Below are 23813 nucleotides of genomic sequence, written 5' to 3'. Positions count from 1 at the left end.
ATGGGGTCAATGGTCAAGGTCAATGACATTTATATCCAGTTTGTATAAGCATTGGCACATCTCATTTACAGCCTCACATCCTCAATAATGCTCCATTGTCTTTGAAACTTTTGCTCAGTTTACATATACATGTATTAGTTTGCGATTAGGTTAATTAAGGAGAACCACCAATAGTGTCTCAATGATTTGTAAAAAAAATATAAAAATATTTGTATGTAATGTATTAGCAAAGGCACATCTGAGATTCTCATTTCCTAAGAGATTATTCTGCATTATCCCTTAAACATGTACATGTCCTTTGACTTTGTTAGGTCAGTTTAATATGAACCACTCATATTCAGTTATTTATATTTTGAATGCAGTTGAAATAGCATTGCAAGGCAGTGTTATTTCCAGTTTTCCATGGTGATTATATGACCCTGCTCCCTCATCATAGTTAGAATTCATTGACTTTGAAACTTTTGCAAAGTTTACATAGTTAAGATTGTGATTATATATGTTACTTTTAAAATAATGTTAATTGGTATACAGTACTATCAGCATTTCCATGAAGGTTATTTAGTCCTGCACCTTAACTCATGGTGCATTGACTTTAAATGATTTTATGTTTAGGTGTTGACATTTTATTTTAAACAATTGCATTATTCTATCAAAATTAGATAAAGGCTAGACATATATCTGTGTCAACATTTATTTTTTTGTTGCCAAGCAATGAAGCATATGTATTACTTAGAAAACTTTCTGATCATTCTTAAAGAATTAAAAAAAAAAAAATCAGTCATCAAGTTAATGGCATGTCCTTTATTTTCACCTAATAGTACTTTAATAGAAGGAAATATTATTTATAAATAAATCAATTATCTTTTGTTCAGTAAACATTTTTCTTAAACTATGATAAATTTGCATGTTAGACTGACATTTTAAAGACTTTTGAATTTTTAATAGTCTATAGCTATACAAATATTATGAGGAAATGATGTTTACCGTAGTTTAATTATATACCCCATTAGATTTTAATATTGATATAGTGTGTTTGAAGGGTATTTAATGCTGTATTATTTTAATGCATCATCGTCAACATCCTATTTTTATGTACAGGTGACAACATAAAATAATAAGTTAAATTGGCACTAATGTAAAAAGCTATGTTAAATCAATGATTCACAACTTTTCACATTTCTTTCCCATCTCATTTTCAAATATTCAACCTGTCTCAACATTGTTTAACTAAAACTGCACATGCTCTTCAATTAAAATCTGTGGTAGATCCAGAAATTTTTGTAAAAGGGGTGAATTGGGTTGGGTTGGGAGTTTGGGTCATTGACTGCCTAAAGGGGGCTTGCTCCATTCATGCTTCAGTGATTCCTTAAATATTCGACCAGATTCTTCCCACACAAGTGGAAGGGGGCCAGGCACTCTATACCCCCTAAATCTGCCTCTGAAAATTAATTTTGCAAGAGTACTAAGGCTTATACAACATATTCTACCTTGTGTTGACTTTTGGTTCAAGAAATAATCACTTTGGCGCCACTGCTAATGGAGGTCCCCCCTAAGGACATTACAAGTCCAAAAGTCTGCACTTTGGTGTTATATGAAATGATAAGGTTTATCTACCCCAGGAAAACATACCATAGATGTATTAGTGAGTGTATTTGGCAAAACTTATCAGATGTTTTTGTTCCCTGCAATGCTCTTCAGCTTTATCTGCTGGTATCTTGGTGTTTTTTTCTCCTGGTAAACTTAGCAATTGTGGCATGTAATGTGTGTCTTCATTTTATTGTCCATAGCCCAATCAGTTTTCAGCTCATGTGGCCCACAGGGCCACATGAGCTTTTCTCATCACTTGGCATGTGGCGTCTGTCGTCATCGTCATCCGTCGTCATCGTCATTCTGGCGTCGTTAACTTTTACAAAAATCTTCTCCTCTGAAACTACTGGGCCAAATTTAAGCAAACTTGGCCACAATCATCATTGGGGTATCTAGTTTAAAAAATGGTCAGTTGACCCCTTAAGGAGTTTTTGCCCTTTATAGTCATTTTTGAGCAATTTTTCATAAATTTTTGTAATCTTTTACAAAAATCTTCTCCTCTCAAACTGCTTGGACAAATTTGACCAAACTTAGCCACAATCATTTTTAGGGTATCTAGTTTAAAAATTGTGTGCAGTGACCCGGGTAACCAACCAAGATGGATGCCATGGGTAAAAATAGAACATAGGGGGAAAATGTAGATTTTGGCTTATAACTCTGAAACCAAAGCAGTTAGAGCAAATCTGTCAAACAGTTTAAATTGTTTATCCAGTCAATATCTATCTGCTGTGAAATTTTCAGATGAATTGGACAACTCGTTGGTCGATTGCTGTCCCCAATTGGTAATTTTGAAACAAATTTTGCCATTTTTAGTTATTATCTTGAATACTATTATAGATAGAGATAAACTGTAAACAGCAATAATGTTCAGCAAAGTAAGATCTACAAATAAGTCAACATGACCAAAATGGTCAGTTGACCCCTTAAGGAGTTATTGCCCTTTATAGTCAATTTTTAACAATTTTCATCAATTTGGTAAATTTTTGTAATTTTTTACAAAATTTTTTCCTCTGTACTAAAAGGCCAAGTTTATTATAGATGGAGAAAATTGTAAAAAGCAAGAATATTCAGTAAAGTAAGATCTAGTAGACTACAAACACATCACCATCACCAAAACACAATTTTGTCATGAATCCATCTTTGTCCTTTGTTTAATATGCATATAGACCAAGTTACTTTGAATCTGATTGATACTAAATTTTATTTCTAAAGCAGTGAAAAGTAAAAATAACAAAAATACCGAACTCCAAGGAAAATTCTAAATGGAAACAAATGAATAACAACGTTCATATTCCTGACATGGTACAGGCATTTTCTAATGTGGAAAATAGTGGATTAAACATGATTTTATAGCTATCTTAAAACCTCTCACTTGCGTGACAGTCGCATAAAATAACATTCTCAAATTTGGAGAAGACGTTACTAAGTTAAAAAAACTTGTGTTTAATCCATTTGTTCTTTTTGAACAATAAAATATGTTTAAACTTTAAAATTCCATTATATTGTGTGATCAAAACATACAGACTTAATAGGTTATAGTGATTGAATAAGTTCTCTCAAAGATGTCTCAGCTGTTTAACTTGAGCAATTAGATTACATCAGCTCCATATATTTTAAAAAGCCAAATTTTACAATTTATATATATAGAAATGACAACTAGTACTAAGAAAATAAAACCTTGATTTCTTAATTTTTTTTATGATTTTTTTTTTTTTTTTTTTTTACAGATGACAGAATATATTATGCTGATGACTATTGTTTAGCCTTATTGTTGAAGGGAGTATGTTTGAAACACAAAGGAAGTCATTTCCAAGCAGAGCAGTGTTTTACAGAAATCCTTACATAGTGAGTAAATATCTCTTCTGGAAAATTTATTAAAAACCCTTTTTGTAAATTGCTTGCTTTTATCTCAGGAGTTTGTTTTTTTGTTTCATTACCAGAAATGGTACCAAATTCTTTAAAATTGTTCATTTAGTACTTCTTTCCAAAACTATGAGCATTTAGGAATATGGGCAAAGGCTGGTCCTCTTTGATTCAGAGTAGTGTGAAGTGTGATAGATGAATAACTGGAGATTTTGGGTGTAACTCAATTAGACAGCATTCCAATACACATCTCTGTTAATCAAGGGTTGCAATAAGGCCTGCACCTCTTCATTCATGACATTTAAGTCAGAATTTCAGATCCATGAGGTAGGGATTTCCATTGATCACAGTTGTAACTGGCTGCATCCATTAAAAAAAGTGTGAATAAACAATTGCCAGGAGTCTTTACTCCCAAGATATTGTATGATATTTAGTTGCGTTTATAAAGTTCTTAATCAACTAATTTAAGTTCCAAGGTATGTTCTTAATGAAATTGTTGGAATGTCAATGTATATATGAAGTTTAACAATGGACAGTTGTCTTTACAGCTCCAAACAAAATATGAAACAAATGCTGTCAATTATCATTAATGATTTAGTCAGAGCAGACACAACTTCTTTTTATAAGACACAATATACATAATTTCTGTGTAAATGTGTCACGGGCAAAGAGGAGGGACTTTGATCGCTACACGACTTTGATCTGTGATTTTATGCTTTCAAATGATAATTCATACAAGATTTGAGTAGCACTAAAATAGTTCAAAATCGTGAAGGGGCGGTTGAAAATATTGTAAACCTGTATAACACTGTGAGCTTAGTTCAATCATCGATAGACATGCACCATTAAAATCGAGGAACATCGTAATGTGTCCTAACACTGAGTGGTATACAGACGAACTCCGCTTAGATAAGAGAGACCGTCGAAGAGCAGAACGACGAATGGGGCAATCAAATTTGACAGTTCATCGTTAAATATTTCAAGATACCTGTCTGAAAGCAAGCAAGCTTTTCTTCTCCTTAAATCCAAGAAAGACTATTTTCAACAAAAAATGTCTGAAATAGAACATGATCAAAAGCAATTGCATCATTTGACAAATGACTTAATAGGCAATAGGCAAGAAATCATACTACCTTCGCATAATGATGAAAAAGTTCTGGCTGACAAATTTTGTAAATTTTTTGTTGGAAAAATAAGTGCCATTCGTGACAATCTCGCGGCTAAAAATTATGCATCAAATTACAACCGTGTTAAAATGAGAGCTGATATAAAATTCGAAGGTGAACGATTAAGATCGTTATCGCCAGTTTCAAATGACTAACTTGTAAAATTATCTTGGCTGCTCCAACAAAGTCTTGCGAACTTGATCCGTTACCAACAAAACTTCTTAAGCCTTGTGTGGATCATTTGTTGATGTCAATCACAGATATAGTCAACAGGTAGCTATCAGAACAATGTGTACCACTGTCGTTCAAACAAGCTGTTGTAAGACCATTACTTAAGAAACCAAGTCTAGATAAAGAGGTGCTCAAAAACTACCTACCAGTCTCCAACTTACCTTTCATTTCAAAGACACTTGAAAAGGTTGTCGACATTCGACTGGAAAATCACATGAGTTCACATTCTCTACATGATAGTGTTCAGTCAGTGTACCGTACATGTCATTCCACGGAAACTGCTCTCTTACGTGTTCATCACGATATTGCCTATGCATTAGATAATAACTGTCGTGCCGTTTTGCTCATGCTCTATCTATCGGCCGCTTTTGATACCATCGACCATCAGATACTTTTGATCGTTTGGAATATTCTTTTGGCGTTACTGGAGATGCTTTGCTATGGTTACAATCGTATTTTATAAACAGGACCCAACATGTTGCTGACGATATCAAACTCGATTTTGGTGTACCGCATATACTATATTGTATTTTTGCAAAACCAGTAGGCGAAATTTGTAGGCGCCACGGAATGTTATACCATTTGTACGCAGAGGATACTCAGGTTTATCAAATCATGAGACCGAAAGGAGACTGGTGCGATCTGTCCAAATGCCTAGAAAAATGTTTGCCTGATATTGGTGATTGGATGAGTGTCAACATGCTGAAACTTAAAGAAGACAACACAGAATTAATAGTCTTTGCACCAAAACATCAATTGAAGCATCTTTCAGATTTTTGTCTGACATTTGCTGGAACAGTGTTAAGCGACGTTTCTTGTGTGAAAAATCTGGGAATGTACTTTGATAAAACCATCAGTATGGAACATCGAGCCAGTGTGATCACTAAGGCTTGTTTTTACCAAATTCGGAATATTGGTAGAATTCGATCTTTAATTTCAGTTGAAGCCTGTAAAACGCTAGTGTGCTCCCTAGTTACATCAAGGCTGGACTATGGCAATGCATTGTTGTACGGTACTTACACCAACATTATCAGTAAATTGCAGCAGGTCCAAAACACAGCAGCATGTTTGATAACACGAAAAAGGAAATTTGACTTAATTACGCCTGTTTTGATATCGTTACACTGGCTACCCATACATTACCGTTGCCAATATAAACTTCTTTTATATGTGTACAAAGCACAGCATGGCAAGGCTCCTAGTTACCTTCAAAATTTAATTACGCCATACAAGCCAAGTAGATCCCTCAGGTCATAAAATAGTATGCTCCTACATCCTCCAAATGACGTTCAAATGAAAAGCTATGGTGAGAGGCGTTTTGTCAAGGCTGCACCTACACTCTGGAACAATTTGCCATCGTCTTTACAGAGTGTAAATTCTTTAGATGTTTTTAAAAAGCAACTCAAGACTCATTTATTTCGGACTGCTTTTTAGGATTTCTTGTAGATTTTATATACTTTTAATTGACTGCATTAGTTTTAGACAGTTTTGTATATTTTAGGGTACATGCATTTTTCATTTCTTTTATTTCTTTTCTTTTTTTAAGTATCTTATAAATTTTTATATGCTTGTTTGATTCTTTTAAGATAGTGCTTTGTAATCTATATTTTATGTATTTTTGTATTTTATACATTTTTAAATGTGAAGCGCTTAGAGTAATTTTTGTTATTATATAATGCGCTCTATAAATATTGTATTTATTATTATTATTATCCTTTGCTAGCAAAGATTAGCACAATAATTCAGAGAATAAATTTAGAGAAAAATATGTGGTTTTGAACAATAGATAGGAATGTTAACAGTATGGGTGTCTACAAAACTTTAGATAAATTCAACATAGACTACCAAAATTCTGCCATCAAAACCTCATTCATGATTCTTAAGGGGCAAAGTACACATAAGTTAGAAAGCAAAGATAAACTATGACTTGGATATGACTTATGTTTGGATTAGAGTTTTTCTTTTCTAAGAAATAATTTTTTTAAATGCTAAATCTTTGTTTTGAAATTGAACTGGGTCGTTTCTTATAGTTTGAACCTTAGGTGCATGGTGTATAATTTAAATACAAATTGGGAACATTAAATGGTGATTTTTTTCAATGAATGAATCAGGATTAGTGTAATGGCAACTGTAGTAATTTCTGGCTTACAGTTACACACATGTTACGTACCTATGCATTATGTATTATATAAGGTAAAGTAAAAGTAATAGTCTGTGATATTTTTATTTATTGTACTTTTTACAGTGAGAAGAAGATAAAACAAGATACATTCCTATTACCATATGCTACAGTAGAATTAGCCATGTTGTTTCTGTTAGAGGAAAGACTAGATGATGTTAAAAAGTTCCTTGACAGAGCCAAGTATGTCTTTGTACTTATTAATAAGTTGAATGTATTGGCATAAGTTAATTTGTGTAGCTTATAAACTTGCTGACACAAAAAACAATTTTTTGCATCGTATAATGGTATCATGTCGTTGTTGTCTGCATCGTCTGCGTCGTCCTAAGACATATTTAGTTTCCGAACAATAACTTAGGATTTAGTAAATGGATCTCTATAAATTTTTACCAGAAGGTTCAATACCACTAAAGAAAGGTTGGGATTGATTTTGGGGGTTATGGTCCCAATAGTTAAGAATAAGGGACCAAAAAGTGCCCAAAATAAGCATTTTTGTAGTTTTCAAAAAATAACTTGTGTTTAAGTGTATGAATCTCTTTGAAATTATACCACAAGTATCCATACCATCAAGGGATGGTTAGTAATGACTTTGTGGTGTTATGGCTTAAAATATTTTGGAATAAAGGGCTAAAAATGGGGAATTAGGGGCAAAAAAGGGGGGAGAAATAGGTTTTCCAGACAATAACTTTAGATTAAGTGAATGGATCTCTATAAATTTTTACCAGAAGGTTCAATACCACTAAAGGAAGGTTGGGATTGATTTTTTGGGGTTATGGTCCCATTGGTTTAGGAATTAGGGGCCAAAAAGGGGGCCAAAATTAAGCATTTTTGTAATTTTCAAACAATAACTTGTGTTTAAGTGTATGAATCTCTCTAAAATTATACCAAAGTTTCCATATCATGAAGGGATAGTTACATGTAGTAAGGACTTTGGGGTTTTGGGCTCAAAATGTTTTGGAATTAGGGGCAAAAAAGGGTGAAAACTAGATTTTCTGGTCAATGGATAATTAAGACAATTTAAAAGCAGTGTAAGGGAGGTTATTCAAAAACAATTAACATACAATGTTGGGTATGTTCGGATTTACCTCCTTTACATTACTTGTAAATTATGTATAAAGAAATGTCAGGTTTTAGACTTATTGCAAAAAAAAGGGGGGTGGTAGTAGTTTTTAATTATTTTTTTCCCAAATTTCTCATTTCCAAATTTTTAGAAATATTGCATAATAGATTTGTAAGATCTTGACATTTGTTTTGTGTCAGAAACTCATATCATGTCAAGAATTTGATCACAATCCAAATTCAGAGCTGTATCAAGTTTGAATGTTGTGTCCATACTTGCCCCAACTGTTCAGGGTTCAACCTCTGTCACAGTCTTTTGACTCTGAAACTTTTGCATAGTTTAAATGTTAAAGTTTGTCATTATATAAGGTGATCATAGTTTATGGATGTTCAAATCTTTTAAATGGAGTAGGAAGTGAGAATTTACTCTTCAATGAACAAAAATTGTCATGAAAATATTTTTAAGTAGAAAAAATAACGATTTATATTCTGTTCACTTTTATAAATTATGTTGCATTGCAATCTTTTCAAAATAGTATATTTTCAAGCCTGATTTAAGTAATATGACACAAAGGAAAATATAAATGTGAGACAAGAACAAAAATTAAGGTTGTAAGTTTCACCAATTTTTCATTGATTTTCAGAAAAAACTACAAAAGCTATTTGCTGGAATCACGACTCCATTTTAGAATCCATGCTATACGTTTACAAGTGAACTCCATGCAGAATAGTGACACCAGCAGTAACAATTCTAGTCAGGTATTAGAATCACCAACTGATGATATACCTTCGCCATTGTTAGAACATACAGAATCAATAGAATCAACCAATCTATGATTGTTTTAGAGCTTTAATTTATTTTTGAATTCAACACTGTGTTCAAATTTCTGTGATAAATATCATGACATTATATTATATCTTTGCTCACTTTATTGTTACTTATAACTGTGGTTTTTTTTGTTTTTTTTTTAGATTTAAGATATTTTGTGTATTTACTTTTATATATATACTGTTGATCTAGTATTTATATTTGTTTTATGAGTTTTCCAAATTTTTATTTTGGTAATTCCTATTTCAGTCAGCAGGATAACTTGATGAGTTGCATATAACAATATTGTTCAAAGTATTATGTGCATTCAACTTAGACTTTGTAGATGTGTTCCCCTTATACTTAATATTGCTTTTTCACTGATCATTCACTTCCCCGCAATAATTAAATAAATCTACCAATTGAAGCTGCTTTATGGGATAAATGATCTGCATTCCAGTCCTGAATATCTACTGTTGCAGTTAACATTCCGTTGAATGCAAAGTAACAGTAGTAGTTATTGTACACATTTGTCTTTCTGTCGATTTATTTTTTCTGTAATGGGTTAAGATTTTAATTTTAGGTCACATCAGCTTGACACTTTGCACACATATTCATTATGAAGCAGATGTTCTAAAGTGTATGCCAAATTACAGGTTTGACTTAGAACATGAAGTTTACTTAACATAGAAATGTGATAGTGCAAACAAGGCATGACACATATGGACATATTCTAGTTCTTTCATAAGTTCCAAACCTGTATCCCATCGTTTTGAGGAAATTAGAAAGCTCATTTTATTTTTTAAACTCAGGGAATACTTATCATTTTTGTTTGCCATTTGTTAAAGATATTTAAAACGCACTTTAAGTCATAATGAATTAAGCACATTTGCATATTATAGAATACTGAATATGGCACACTTGCACTTTGTAAAAAAATCCAGTGTGGTCAGTGTTATTAGATATGATCTCTTTCAAAGTACAAACTGTAAATGCACCAGAAGTTTATTTAACTTTTTAAAATAAATTCCAAAATGAAAAGCTGTGCCTCCTATGAGGCTCTGGTTTTAATTCAGTCAATTCTGCAGACATCTGAGGACTTTTGTAGTGTATTCTAGTCATAATATTTTCTAATGATATTTTATGTCAATCTGTCTCAATTTTGTATATTACCTAATATTTTACAGATATACATTAGTAAAAAGTAAATGTGCATTATGTTTTTATTCCTCTATGATTGTCAATCCCCCCTACAGTAAGATAAGTAGATTCTAGTGTTAGGAATTGGATCTTAAGTGAATATTTGTTATATACAAGGGGAGATACAGTAAATATTGTACAGAGAAGAAATTGAAATAAAAGGATTATTATATTAATTATATTATTACAAGAATTTATTATAAAAATAAATAGAAAAAGAATGGGTCTGATTTTGGACCCCATCCCTCTCTCAATACCAACACTTTATATTAGTATATGAAACCTACTGGTAACCTTAATAAAACCACAAAAAATGCACCAATTATATCTGCTGTTCAAGAATTAAAGCATTATGGTTTTATATCTGTTGCATAATAGTCCTTTTAGTTGTTTTGTAATAGGTAAATATGCTATCATTTTTACAGCGATCTAGTTTTCTAGTTAGCAAATTATATATATATTGTTTGTCTTAAATTCTTACGGGAGATGTAGGTTTCGATATCAAAGTGAGAATTTTGTTTTGAAACTTTTTGTTGTTCATAATCTAATTTGTCATAAAAATACTCTTATTTATTTTATGAATATGTTTGGTTAATTTGAAAAAAAGTTTGAGTTTGTTTTGAATGATAATATAAACAGTGATATTACTATACAGTTAATCATAAAAAGGGATAACTTTTTTATCATGTTGTCATATTCACTGTGCAGAAGAAAATATGAACGTTCACAGAATTGGAAAATGTCCCTTTATTAGAAATATTGAGGGCCTCAGTGGCTGAGTGTTCTAGTTAGTTCAAATACTGTATCACAAGAAGATAAAAGGATATGGAGTAAATGTACATTGGACAAAATCACAAACAGTACATAGAAAAAATTAAAAAAAACTATCAATGAGCAGGGCTTTTGTTCCTTCACCAATAAAAATTGATCACCACAAAATAGCCAATAGTACTGAAACTAGCATTAAACAATTATCAACCAACCACTATATCAAAACATATTTAGGCTAATTGAATTTATAAAATAAGAGATTTTAGAAAATCCCTCAATTTTTCTATTTAATATGCCTGTAAAGAGTCTAAATTAACAGTCACTATCTAGACATTTGATTATTTGTCAGTTATTTTGCTATTTATGTTCAAGATCATGCCATTTAAAAATAAGATTGTAGATAAATTTTTAGAAATATTTGTATATGATTTGTCTTCTGATTATTTCTAGATTATTTATTTTTATTTTTGTTGATAATAAAATTTCTTCCTTCATTATATGGTGTTATCTTATTTTTGTGATGGCTTGAGATTGAGTAATCTTCATTTATGAATACTTGAAGAACTCAAATCAGATAATTTTGAATAAATAGATAGGACAAATGAAATAAACATGATAAATTTATAGCTGATGGAATAGCATTTTAAAACGAGGTAAAACATAATCTGACAGCATATAACCACAACCGCAACAGATTTCATATTAAGGTGAGCTTTTCAGCTCCTGAACTGTATTTGGTCTATATATTACAGATCACACATTATGTAACAGTCACACACATATTTATATTTATGTTGTGTACATGTTGCAACTTTGTACAGGTTATACTGTTCACTGTCCCTTTGGTATCTTATGTCCCTCTTTTATAACGTATCAAAATATTGTAAATGTTATAATTTGTACAATGCAAAAATACAAGTTATAAAATTTACAAAAGTACCTCGTACATGTTACAACATTTACAAAATATTGCTTAAAAATGGTTTAAACCTGTACAAAATTTTAAAATAATAATAAAGCAGCATATACATCCACAATTGAAATTTATCAAACAATGAAGAACAGTAATCAATTGCAAAAGAAGGGGCATTATTTACAGCATGTATAAAATACTACATTTTCATACATTTTAGAAACAATTTTTTTTACTTGTTGCTACAAGACAGAGACATGTGATACCTTTGAGTTGCACAAAACTTTTATTCTTTTTCATTTACACCTACCAGACTTATAACTGCCTTTCTTACACTGGCAATGCACAAAACTTTGCCCTCAACTTAAGGATATCTTACGCACCATCTCTCTCACACTCATAGAACTCATTGGCACTTCAGACACATTTAAAGTTGCACTTGGAAGAAATTGAACCACGCTCGTTATGTTTTTCTCATCGACAGGGTCCATATCAATGGATGGAATAGGAATGATAGCGTTATCACCTTGGCAGAGAACAGTTAATCTATTTTTTTAGTTTTTTGTCAAGGCATCAACTTGTACCTGCTGGCCAGAAAATGCTCTCTTTCGTACACACTTGATGTCAATACTTGAAATTTCAGACAAAACTTCACTGGTATTGACATCAGGAATATCACCACCAGAAAGCGCCTTCTTTTGAAGAAGTATACCAGTAGATGTCATGCTGATACTTCCTCACCAACCATGTTAGCATCACTTCATTCAATTACCATTGTTTCTGTTTGTAACTCAATGGTTTGTTCATTGTTGTCTGCTGAATCATTACCAATCAATTCACCATCAGTTTCAGTCTCTGACATTGTGTTGTTAAGTTTTAATTGCAGTGTCGGTTTTATGTTCTGTCTCGGTAAAAGGTCGTCACTGTCAGTATTATTGGACACAGAACTTGCTTCAAATATTGCTTCTAATATAAAAAAAGAAGATGTAGTATGATTGCCAATGAGACAACTATCCACAAAAGACCAAAATGACACAGACATTAACAACTATAGGTCACCGTACAGCCTTCAACAATGAGCAAAGCCCATACTGCATAGTCAGCTATAAAAGGCCCCGATAAGACAATGTAAAACAATACAAACGAGAAAACTAACGACCTCAATATTTATGTAAAATGAACGAAAAACAAATATGTAACACATAAACAAACAACAACCACTGAATTACAGGCTCTAAGTCTTCTTCTGTTTGAATACCAGGTAAAAATACAGAATCGTGGTTATTGACTACATGTGTATTTTGAATGTCTTTAAGGTATTAAGTAATTATAAAAACTATTTATCTAGTCATTAACTGTATCAAAAGGTATCACACTAACATGAATGGACAATAACAAAATAAATGATGAAAATATTATTGAGGTTAATGGCATGTGTTGTAATAATAGAAACATATTTTTATTTTCGAATTTTGTACAAGCTAAAATTATTTTTTTTTATGACCGCAAAAATTGAAAATTTTTTGGTCATATATTGGTATCACATTGGCGTTGTTGTCGTCGTCGTCCGAAGACATTTGGTTTTCGCACTTTAACTTTAGTATAAGTAAATAGAAATCTATGAAATTTTAACACAAGGTTTATGACCACAAAAGGAAGGTTGGGATTGATTTTGGGAGTTTTGGTCCCAACAGTTTAGGAATTAGGGGCCAAAAAGGGCCCAAATAAGCATTTTACTTGGTTTTCGCACAATAACTTTAGTATAAGAAAATAGAAATCAATGAAATTTAAACATTAGGTTTATGATCACAAAAGGAAGGTTGGGATTGATTTTGGGAGTTAAGGTCCCAACAGTTTAGGAATTGGGGGCCAAAAAGGGCCCAAATAAGCATTTTTCTTGGTTTTCGCACCATAACTTTAGTATAAGTAAATAGAAATCTATGAAATTTAAACACAAGGTTTATGACTATAAAAGGAAGGTTGGGATTGATTTTGGGAGTTACAGTTTAGGAATAAGGGGCTGAAAGGGTCCAAAATTAAACTTTGTTTGATTTCATCAAAAATTTAATAATTGGGGTTCTTTGATATGCCGAATCTAACTGTGTATGTAGATTCTTAATCTTTGGTCCCGTTTTCAAATTGGTCTAGATCTACATTATGGTCCAAACTTAGTTTGATTTTAACAAAAATTGAATCCTTGGGGTTCTTTGATATGCTGAATCTAAAGATGTACTTAAATTTTGATTATTGGCCCAGTTTTCAAGTTGGTCCAAATCGGGGTCCAAAATTAAACTTTGTTTGATTTCATCAAAAATTGAATCATTGGGGTTCTTTGATATGCCAAATCTAACTGTGTTTGTAGATTCTTAATTTTTGGTCCTGTTTTCAAATTGGTCTACATTAAAGTCCAAAGGGTCCAAAATTAAACTTGTTAAGTTTGATTTTAACAAAAATTGAATTCTTTGGCTTCTTTGATATGCTGAATCTAAACATGTACTTAGATTTTTGATTATGGGCCCAGTTTTCAAGTTGGTCCAAATCAGGATCCAAACTTATTATAATAAGTATTGTGCAATAGCAAGAAATTTTTAATTGCACAGTACTCAGCAATAGCAAGAAATCTTCAATTGCACAGTATTGTGCAATAGCAAGCAATTTTCAATTGCACAGTATTGTGTAATAGCAAGAAATCTTCAATTGCACAGTATTGTGCAATAGCAAGTATTTTCAATCGCACAGTATTGCACAATAGCAAGAAATATCTAATTGCACAATATTGCGATATAGCAAGAAATTTTCAATTGGAGTTATCTTTCTTTGTCCAGAATAGTAGTTGAATCAACTTAAATCATTGTTTTATACAATATACAATGTATATTCACTTTTACTACCAACTGATAAATTAAAAGATCTTTACTATTCATTGATAACAAGCACTTTTTTTTACAGTATTCAACAACATAGTGAATTGCTCAAAGGCAAAAAAAAAATTAAGTTCATTAGACCACATTCATCCTGTGTCAGAAACCTATGCTGTGTCAACTATTTAATCACAATCCAAATTTAGAGCTGAATCCAGCTTGAATGTTGTGTCCATACTTGCCCCAACCGTTCAGGGTTCAAGCGTTGCGGTCGTATAAAGCTGCGCCCTGCGGAGCATCTGGTTAAGCAATATTTTGTACATTTTATAACTTGTATGAGGTACTTTCGTACATGTTATAACTTGTATTTTTTCATTGTACAAATTATAACATGTACAAAAAATTTGTCCATGTTATAACCTGTACAAAATAGCAACTTGTACACGAAATATATATTTATCTTACCTCCTATAGATTTATAAAGATATGATTGGTAGTCAGGGAACTATATTTTGAGTATTCCAAGTCTGGACTATGAAAGTTGATTTTCATTGGATGGTCTAACATTTGTTGTCAATTTCTCCTTTTGGCATATAAATTTGAATTGAGTATATATTTTTTTACACTTATTTATGTACAGCAGCATTTAAAAGTTTACATTCAATCCATCATGAGATTGATTCGTTAATTCGTTAATTCGTTTTTTGTTGTTGATTATTTTATACATACTGAGCATTGACGCATATTTCATGCATTATCTATCACGAGACACATTGTCATTTCAGTTACTATGGGTAACATGTCTACTTAATCTAGTCTATATGATTATTTTAAAGTGCTCATTTCTCAGTCTTTCAATTTCACCTTTCGGTATATTGATGATACACTGTCTCTTAATAATAATAGATATCACTTACATTTAATATATCCAAGTGAATTTGAAATTAAAGATACTACCGACACAGATAAATCTGCTTCATATTAAGACCGTTTTCTCGAAATGACTACTGATGGTAGGTTAAATACCAAAATTTATGAGAAATGCGATGATTTAATTTTCATATAGTCAACTTTCCATTTCTGTGTAGCAACATCTCAGCGGTACAAGCATATGGAGTATATGTGTCTCAATTGATACGTTTCTCTAGAGCTAGCTCAAAGTACGTTGATTTTGTTGAACGAGGAATACTGCTTTCTCAAAAGTCGCTAAGACAGGGCTATGAATCAATCAAGTTAAGGTCATTACTCAAGAAATTTTACGGTCGCCATCATGAGCTGATTGGCCATTATGACAAAAGTGTGTCAGAAATCATATCTGATATTCTTCCTCAGTCATAATAACCTTCCATCATTTCCAAACTAAACAAAGAAATAACACGACTAGTGCCGTAGACGGTGCAGGAAATGCTTACCCTTTCGGAGCACCTGATTTCACTCCCGGTTTTTAGTTGAGTTCGTGTTGTTACTTATTTATTATTTATAACTGTTGATGCAAATGTCTTTTGGTTTTGTGAGTCTTTGTTTACTCCTTGGTTTTGATTGTTATTGTCTTCTGTCTGACATGGTCATCTTATGCGGTAAGATGGAAACTGACAAAAATGAAATTATCCTTCAAGCAAAGGGGAACATGGATACTTGTTGATCAATATGCATGTTCTTCTAGGTGTCATTTTTTAATTTCATATTTTTGGTACATGCTGTAGTCTTACTCAAATAAAGGCAACATTAGTATACTGCTGTTCGAAAGTCATACATCGATTGAGACAAAAACAAATCCTGATTACAAACTAAAACAAAGGGAAACACATCAACAATTACGTAATTGTGAAGTGAGCTCCCTGAGATCAGTTGAGGTATTTGGTATTAAGTAAATACCCAATTTTAACGATGCCATAAACATAAATACACAAAGACGAGGCTCTTGCCATTTGAAATTTAAATGTTAAAAACTGGTAATTTAAAAGGTTGGTAATTATTCCCTAAAATGCTCTTTATTTCATAACTGCATACACAGAAGTTTAAGGAACAAAATAACTATTATCTTTTCTTGTGTAGGCATACATAAGAGAATCACTTATACTGTAAAATATATTGCTTTACAACAAATCTTTAAACATTTTTCTACAACATTATGTTTGATCAAACGTTCGAATTACATACAATAAACACTTCTAAGAAACAATACTGATTCACAAATACTGAACTCGCAGACGGGTATTGTTTGTTTGCTGGACTTTCTAATTTATACTATAGGTCTCAGATTCATATACTAATATGTAATTATATCTATGAAAAAGACGAATAAACAATTAAAAAAAACGTAATCATGTTTTGTAAATTTACGTTAAGACATCTTGACTAAAATTACTAATATATATATATATATATATATATATATATATATATATATATATATATATATATATATATATTCAAAATGAATTTACCAGATTTGAAAACCAGTTACCTACGTTTGCATCTTAGTCAACCTCGTTTCAAGGTTAAAGAGTGAGTTGTGAATATAAATGGGGTTTCAATATGAAATCCTATAATGTCAAACTATCTTGAAATATCATGACTGTTAGTTTGACTGTACAAGACATTTGTAAGAACCAGCTATTGAATCTCATGAAACAGACAATCTTCTGTTTGTTTCGCAATGCTAAGTCAAACAACTGTACAATGTTTTCTGCCTGCATTTCCTAAGTCATGTTTTGTTACTTAACGCATTACAGATATTAGAAATATAAAGGGCAACACGTATATTAGCTCGTATCGAAAGATACAAATCATTAAATCAAACATCGTAACTCAAAGTAATACAAATAACTATATATCCCCCAGAAAAGATTAAAAGTAAAACAACAGTACCAATAACAAATCTGGTTTGATGCTAAAACTGAGAAAAGAAGAACTTGATGTGATGGTGGCCACGACCAACGGAACATATTCGTGGTCATATGTGACACAGAAATTCTAATATGGTCACCAAAACATGATGGTGTCTATACATTTTTCAGATAGATGACTGAAATTTGACCATTTTATGTAAGTAATCTTGGTTTGAAAGCTTCCTTGTAAGCGGCAACCATCATACAAGGAAGTCTAGGGGAATCAATGCCCTGGAAATCTGTATCAACATGGAGATATATACTCAATACATACGATTAAACTCGACCGATCCCGTTTCTCTATCTAAAAGGAGATAAGCGGATTCACCCAAGGCTTGCTGACAATGCTGTTTTATCGTGAAGTTTTTATCTCTGCCTACTCAATATATAGATGTCAATGACGTTTTTTTTTTATTCAGTAAGTTTGATGTTATTAACGTTTATGAGTTTTAAAGAATATACCACAACGTTAATTCTTTTGTATCTCTATATGAATATATAAGACGAATCGTATAAAACAATCCTTTCCCGTGCCTGATTTATACCCCTAATTATGATCCAAACATTCAATTATCATTGTTTTACAATGTTTGCAATACTAACATACCTGCCTGAATGGAAGTCAAATGTTATATATCAATTAAAAAGGTATAAAACATTTTTATTATATTGACAAGTTCACATTTTCAAAAAGGACTACTAGTACCATAACATGGATAATTAAAGGGATTATTATTGCATTGACCCCTCATGTCCCCCATTTGTAGAAATATTTTTAAAACAGATGTGAAACCGAAAATTGTCTTGATTGAAAGATATATAAAATCTTTACAAGTTTGGCCTATATAATATCTTACCTGTCTTAACTTTTTTTAAATGCCTTGTTTTGAATGTATTTATAATGAATTCTTGGAAGTTGGTTTAAAAATAGAGAGAAGTAAATGTCATCTTTTGTTTTCTTTTGAGATGACTTAAGGAAATTATTTTCCATTCGTTTCAAGAGAAATATAATGAGTTGTGTCGTAAAGTCTCACAGACCTCTTACTTTTTAACTATCAAGAAACAGGGGAAAATGTGATCTTTTTATGTGTAACAAAAACTTTCTTAACACCGGACGCACTGAATAGATATAATATGCAGTATCTGATGAAGAGTTGTAAATACTAGTCAGGTAAATATAATATGAATAGTTCAAAATTTAAAACGTTTAAAGCTCATTTTGGTCGTGATGCCTCTTTAAAATGATCTATATATCAAGTGCCCCTGATTGAAGTGTGTTTGAAGCTAAAGTTTTGGAAAAACAAAAACGAAATGGGGGTGAAAGGGGGGAGGGAGAAGAAAAAGAAAAAAAAGTATCTTCTTTTTTATCTTGGCTACCCGTCGAATCCCTGGACAATAAAACTCTGTTCGGGAAAATTGAAACTTTACCACACATCGAGCCAATTCATTTTATACATAAATCAGCTAAGAAGTATCTTGGCTTTTACTTGTTATTTTTTACAATGTAATAGATACAATCTTTTTTCCGGATGAGTTGCAAACATATGTGTTTCAATGTTCAAACGAATTTGTCCTTTTTTCTCGCTTTCTTCTATAAACCCCCACCCCCCAAAAATAATATGAAACAAAATTGATTTTTCATTGCAGTGATGAAATGGTTTCTCTGTTTTGAACCAAGGGATCACCGGGAAATTAAAACACACCTGTAATTGTGTAGAGATCTATATGTCTATGATTAAAATTCCTCCTGAACTATCTTCATGTGCCTTCACGTATTGCTGTTGTTTATAGTCCTGTTTCAACCATTATTTGTAGAAACAATTATCATTTACTTCATCTTTGCTTATTCAATTTCGATTTTACGTAGGATTCATTTGTTAACAATACAACGGAGTATTGGATAACACAATTAATACGTAGAAATCTAAACGGGTGCTTAAAAACTTTAGAGAAATATAAAAATTATTTTGACTATGTGTCTAATTGTCTTGACAGGCGATAATCTCTATAAGAATAAGGTTTCGAAGTTCAAAAACATTTTTTTATATCTTGAATAACCGTTGAATCCCTACGAAATCTTTTAGGGGAAAATTCAAATTTTACCACACATCGAGCAAATTCATCTCACATATAATAGTTGTTAAAGGTATCATGCTTATAATTTGATACTCTAGACTTGCGTTTCGTCTACATAAGACTTAGCAAGTGACGTTCAAACCAAAATAGTTATAAAGCCAAACAAGTACAAAGTTGAAAAGCATTTTGAACCCAAAATTTGAAAAAAATAGAGCCAAATACGGCTAAGGTAAGTTAGCCTGGGACAAGAAAATCCTTATTACTAGTATTTCGAACAATTCATGCTTTTGCAAACAGGATATTTATGAAAAAGAGACCTTATAATTGATTATCATGTGAACATCGAAGTGCTGACTACTGGGCTGGTGATACCCTTGGGGACGAAACGTTCACCAGCAGTAGCATTGACCCAGTGGTGTTAAAGTTATCAAAGCTACCAGGCATATAATTTGATACGCTAGACGAGTGTTTCGTCTTTATAAAACTCATCAGTGACGCTCAGATAAAAATAGTTATAAAGCCAAACAAGTACAAAATTGAAGAGTAGATAAGTGTGAAAAGAAGAAATGTTTTCCTGTTTCCCTTTAAGAAACCAATACGGGTTAATACCTTTAACCCCCTTTAAACAAAGCAAATAAAAAGAAAAACGTTGACAAAATCTAATAAAGTTACGAAACTGATCAGCTATCAGCATGCATAGATATTTAACAGAGAGATATCCACATTAACTTAATATTGTTGGTTTGAAAATAAATGATGCGTGCTAAAATAAGTGTAAAGCAACGCACATGTTATAAGTGGTTAAGTCTGATTAGTCTGAAAAATATATCATATATAATCGTGATAACACCTACTTTAAAGTATAAAAAAATGTATGAACATATCTAAATCGACTGCGAGCAAATAGTCTGAACAGTACATTATTGTCCCGTAATGAATATGGCTATGTTGTTATGTTGTTGTTATGTAGTTCGTTTCTCTGTGTGTGTGTGTGTCATTGTCATGTTTTTTGTTCACTTCAGTGTTTCTGTTATTCCGTTGTTTTCCTCTCAGTTTTAAACAAGGATTTGTTTTTGTCTCAAACGATTTATAACTTTCGAACACCGGTATACTACTGGTGCCTTTTTTGTGATGAATTTGTGTTTAAGCTACATATCGTAATTTCAGGTTGAAGTCTATTAACTTAACTAGTTAAGTAAATGTGCTATATCTATCCACACGAGTAACCTGGTACCTTTGATAACTAATTATTGTATACATACATTGTATATAGATAATTAATAAAAATTATTCAATGACAGTTGATAATTCTTCCTAGTCTGTGGTGTTTATTATGCATATATTTTTGTAAAAACCTTTTATAGTATATCACCACTGATTACTTAACTACGTACATGTAATTAAATAATGTTTCCGCGAAGAAACTTCTTATTGTTATGAGGGGTGGTTCAAATTTCCGAGAATTTGAAATAATCTGCTTAAATAAGATTATATCAAGAAGCTGTCAAAGTAAGATAAATTATTCAAAATACAGGACATACTTGTAATGGATTTATCAATTGTTACAAAGTGATCTTTGCCGACTTCTAGTTTAAATCACATGTTCGGTGAGACTACTAGTCTCAAGTGATTTTAAAAAAGAAGCTCATGCAAATACAAATAAGATATATAATAGGATTATTTTCCAGTTTTGGTGATTATAAAATGTGACGACTCTTGTCAAAGCCAAAATACACTAAAATCTTACGAAACACAATCTACACATAATACCTCTAAAACAACATAATTTATTTTCCCCTGTGTTCGAATACTGTAAACCAACTTATTTTTGCGAGGATTTATTTTCGCACCTTTCGCGAGTAGAAAAATAACGCGAATTTAAATAGTCACGAATTTGTATAACTCAGATCTGTACTTATTTAACTACATCAAGTCAATTAGATAATCGCGAAATTCAATCGCCGCGAAGAAGACTAGTTAGGGCTAGTCGTGAAATAAAGTATTCGCGAAAATAAGTTGATTTACAGTAGTCCGTTTCTATGTATTTTTGCGTTTGTTTTATTGCAGTTCAGTGTTTGTGTTGTTCCTCTGAATGTTGACGTGTTTCCCTCGGTATTAGTTTGTAACTCGGATTTGTTTTTTGCTTAATCGATTGATGACGATTTGAACAGCCATTTATTACTGCTGCCTTTATTCAACAAATTCATATATAGTTTATAAAGATATATGTGTCGAATGTGTTACATTCAATATCATCAAATATACAAACATTTTAAAGATTTTTATTCCTTTATGATCTTTTTGTTTGATTTAACTGTTTTTATAATGTTGTTTTGTCCATAATTGAATTTAATAAATTGATTAAATAAATAAAAACATATTTTTTAAGACTAATCTTAAAGAATTAAGAAATTTGGGACTTTTTTTATTGTATTTTTACTAGTGAATCAACTCATTCACAGTTACTTAGTACACGGAAAAAACAACAGAAAATAAGACAGAAAAACAAGCATTTTAATTGGACGCAGAGTTGCGGAAAAAATAAACTGTTATATAAATACGTGATACTACTATTATAACTTTTTGTATACAATATACAATTTTCATAAAACGCTGTACTATTTTACATTGTTTGAGTTTCATCATTGGAAAGGGATATGTTATTTAAAGTTTTTCTATTAATGTTGATTGTAAGTACTCTTACATAACATTTCTACATCATACAAAGCAGTCAATTTAATGCATGACTTCGGCAAACAGGTTTTTTGTATTTTCTGTAAAATAAGGGCGAAAGACTCCAGAGGGACATTCAAGATCGAAAATAAACTGGTAACGCCAATTTTTTTTTATTCTAATACTGAATTGGGAGCGGGCGCGCAACATTTTATCTTCATTAATTTTCCTATTTGTTAATATCTACGTGTGTAAATGGTCAAATTGTTAAAGCAGAGTTTAACCCAAAAGTCGTTGGCTAGTAATTTGATGAGCTACACTGGACTCACAATTGGCGTTCAAATAAAAAACGTTTAGAGCAAATTCAACTGAGAAGTCATACATATTTACTTATAATTAAAATGGAGATGCTTGATTCCAACAAAGTGTTTAGTTGTTTCTTAAGGGCGAACGATTTAGTCTTTGTCTCGAAGTGTTTCTGGACGAAAATCAGCATTCAAGCTATTGTATGGAAATTTTTTAGACATGTACTAAATATTTCTTTTCCTTTGAATTTTTAATCTTTGGACAGATGTTTCTTACCTTTTGTTTCAAATGATACACACAGGTGAATTTTTGTAATAGTATTTGGAATATCTTCTTTAAAATTGGGAAACAATTCTTTGGGAACCATTCATTTTGTTTTATTAAATTTTGATGATGGTCAGTATTTTTGCTGTATTTTTTTAATGTAATAAAAATCATTGGTAATTTGTTCATACAAATTTGTCCAAACAATAGTTGAACATAATCAAACCAAATGCAATTTAAAATGGGAGACATGTTCTCGTTTTCAAGCTACTTATTTTGATTTTTACAATTTTTGATTCGCCTGAATACTTATCACTTAAACTGAATTTGGTTATTCATTGAGGTCCATTTTGGTCTAATAGCTTCCAGGATTCTACATAACTATACAAATATGAATTCCAAATGGAATGAGTTGAGCGTTCTTGACGCAAACAAATCCAGAAAAGCGATTCAGTCGTACGAAATTTAGTTAGTGTTGTTTTCATTCAAGGCGTGACAACAGGGACATTGCCGAGTTATTATGGAGGGGACGATCATATCGATCAGATCTGCTAATACAAAGTTCCACATATTTAGAACAGACAGAAGAGCTATGCAATTCGCATTGTAAATAACTGCCATATGATTAGGCAAATATTACATTTACATGCATGGTTTAAATTTCAAAGTTCAATGACCTGAAGTTATAAAAGCAAATTTCTTTATTAAGTGATGTTCTAAGTAAAAGAGGTGCAATTACAAAAATCTTTTGTCAAAAGTACATATGTACTGACCCAATGCAAAGATGTGTACCCGATCACTGATCTTTGTCGTTGGTCTTACATCGTTTATATATGCATTCATACTTAGAAGACTTTAAAAGTGAATGCAGTTCTATTTCTCAGTAACTACTATATGTTATAGTTTATAGTTTAAACTTTCACGGTAAAGTATTTTTTAGTATACATGCCTGTTTAGAAGGGATT

The 23813-nt window shown here is 31.6% G+C and overlaps 2 protein-coding genes across 9 annotated transcripts in view; both read left to right on the top strand.

The window, feature by feature from the left end:
• The window catches only part of LOC143083799 (tetratricopeptide repeat protein 39B-like), a 53426-nt gene extending 42065 nt beyond the window's left edge, over window positions 1-11361 (top strand). The window contains exons 16-18 of the mRNA XM_076260165.1: window positions 3315-3432; window positions 7093-7209; window positions 8730-11361. Coding sequence (XP_076116280.1) covers window positions 3315-3432; window positions 7093-7209; window positions 8730-8922 — 428 coding nt within the window. The 3' untranslated portion in view covers window positions 8923-11361. The remainder of the gene's footprint in view (window positions 1-3314; window positions 3433-7092; window positions 7210-8729) is intronic.
• A 7120-nt stretch (window positions 11362-18481) lies between these two features.
• Window positions 18482-23813, top strand: part of LOC143083757 (adhesion G protein-coupled receptor L3-like) — a 44983-nt gene continuing 39651 nt past the window's right edge. For all 8 annotated transcript variants that reach the window (XM_076260080.1, XM_076260088.1, XM_076260125.1 and 5 more), the window contains exon 1: window positions 18482-18700. The gene's annotated coding sequence lies outside the window, so the exon portion shown is untranslated. The remainder of the gene's footprint in view (window positions 18701-23813) is intronic.

The sequence above is a fragment of the Mytilus galloprovincialis genome, chromosome 1 (assembly GCF_965363235.1).
Source record: "Mytilus galloprovincialis chromosome 1, xbMytGall1.hap1.1, whole genome shotgun sequence".
Lineage (NCBI taxonomy): Eukaryota > Metazoa > Mollusca > Bivalvia > Mytilida > Mytilidae > Mytilus > Mytilus galloprovincialis.
Note: the sequence above shows the minus strand (reverse complement) of the source record. Positions and strands in the feature narration are given on the sequence as shown.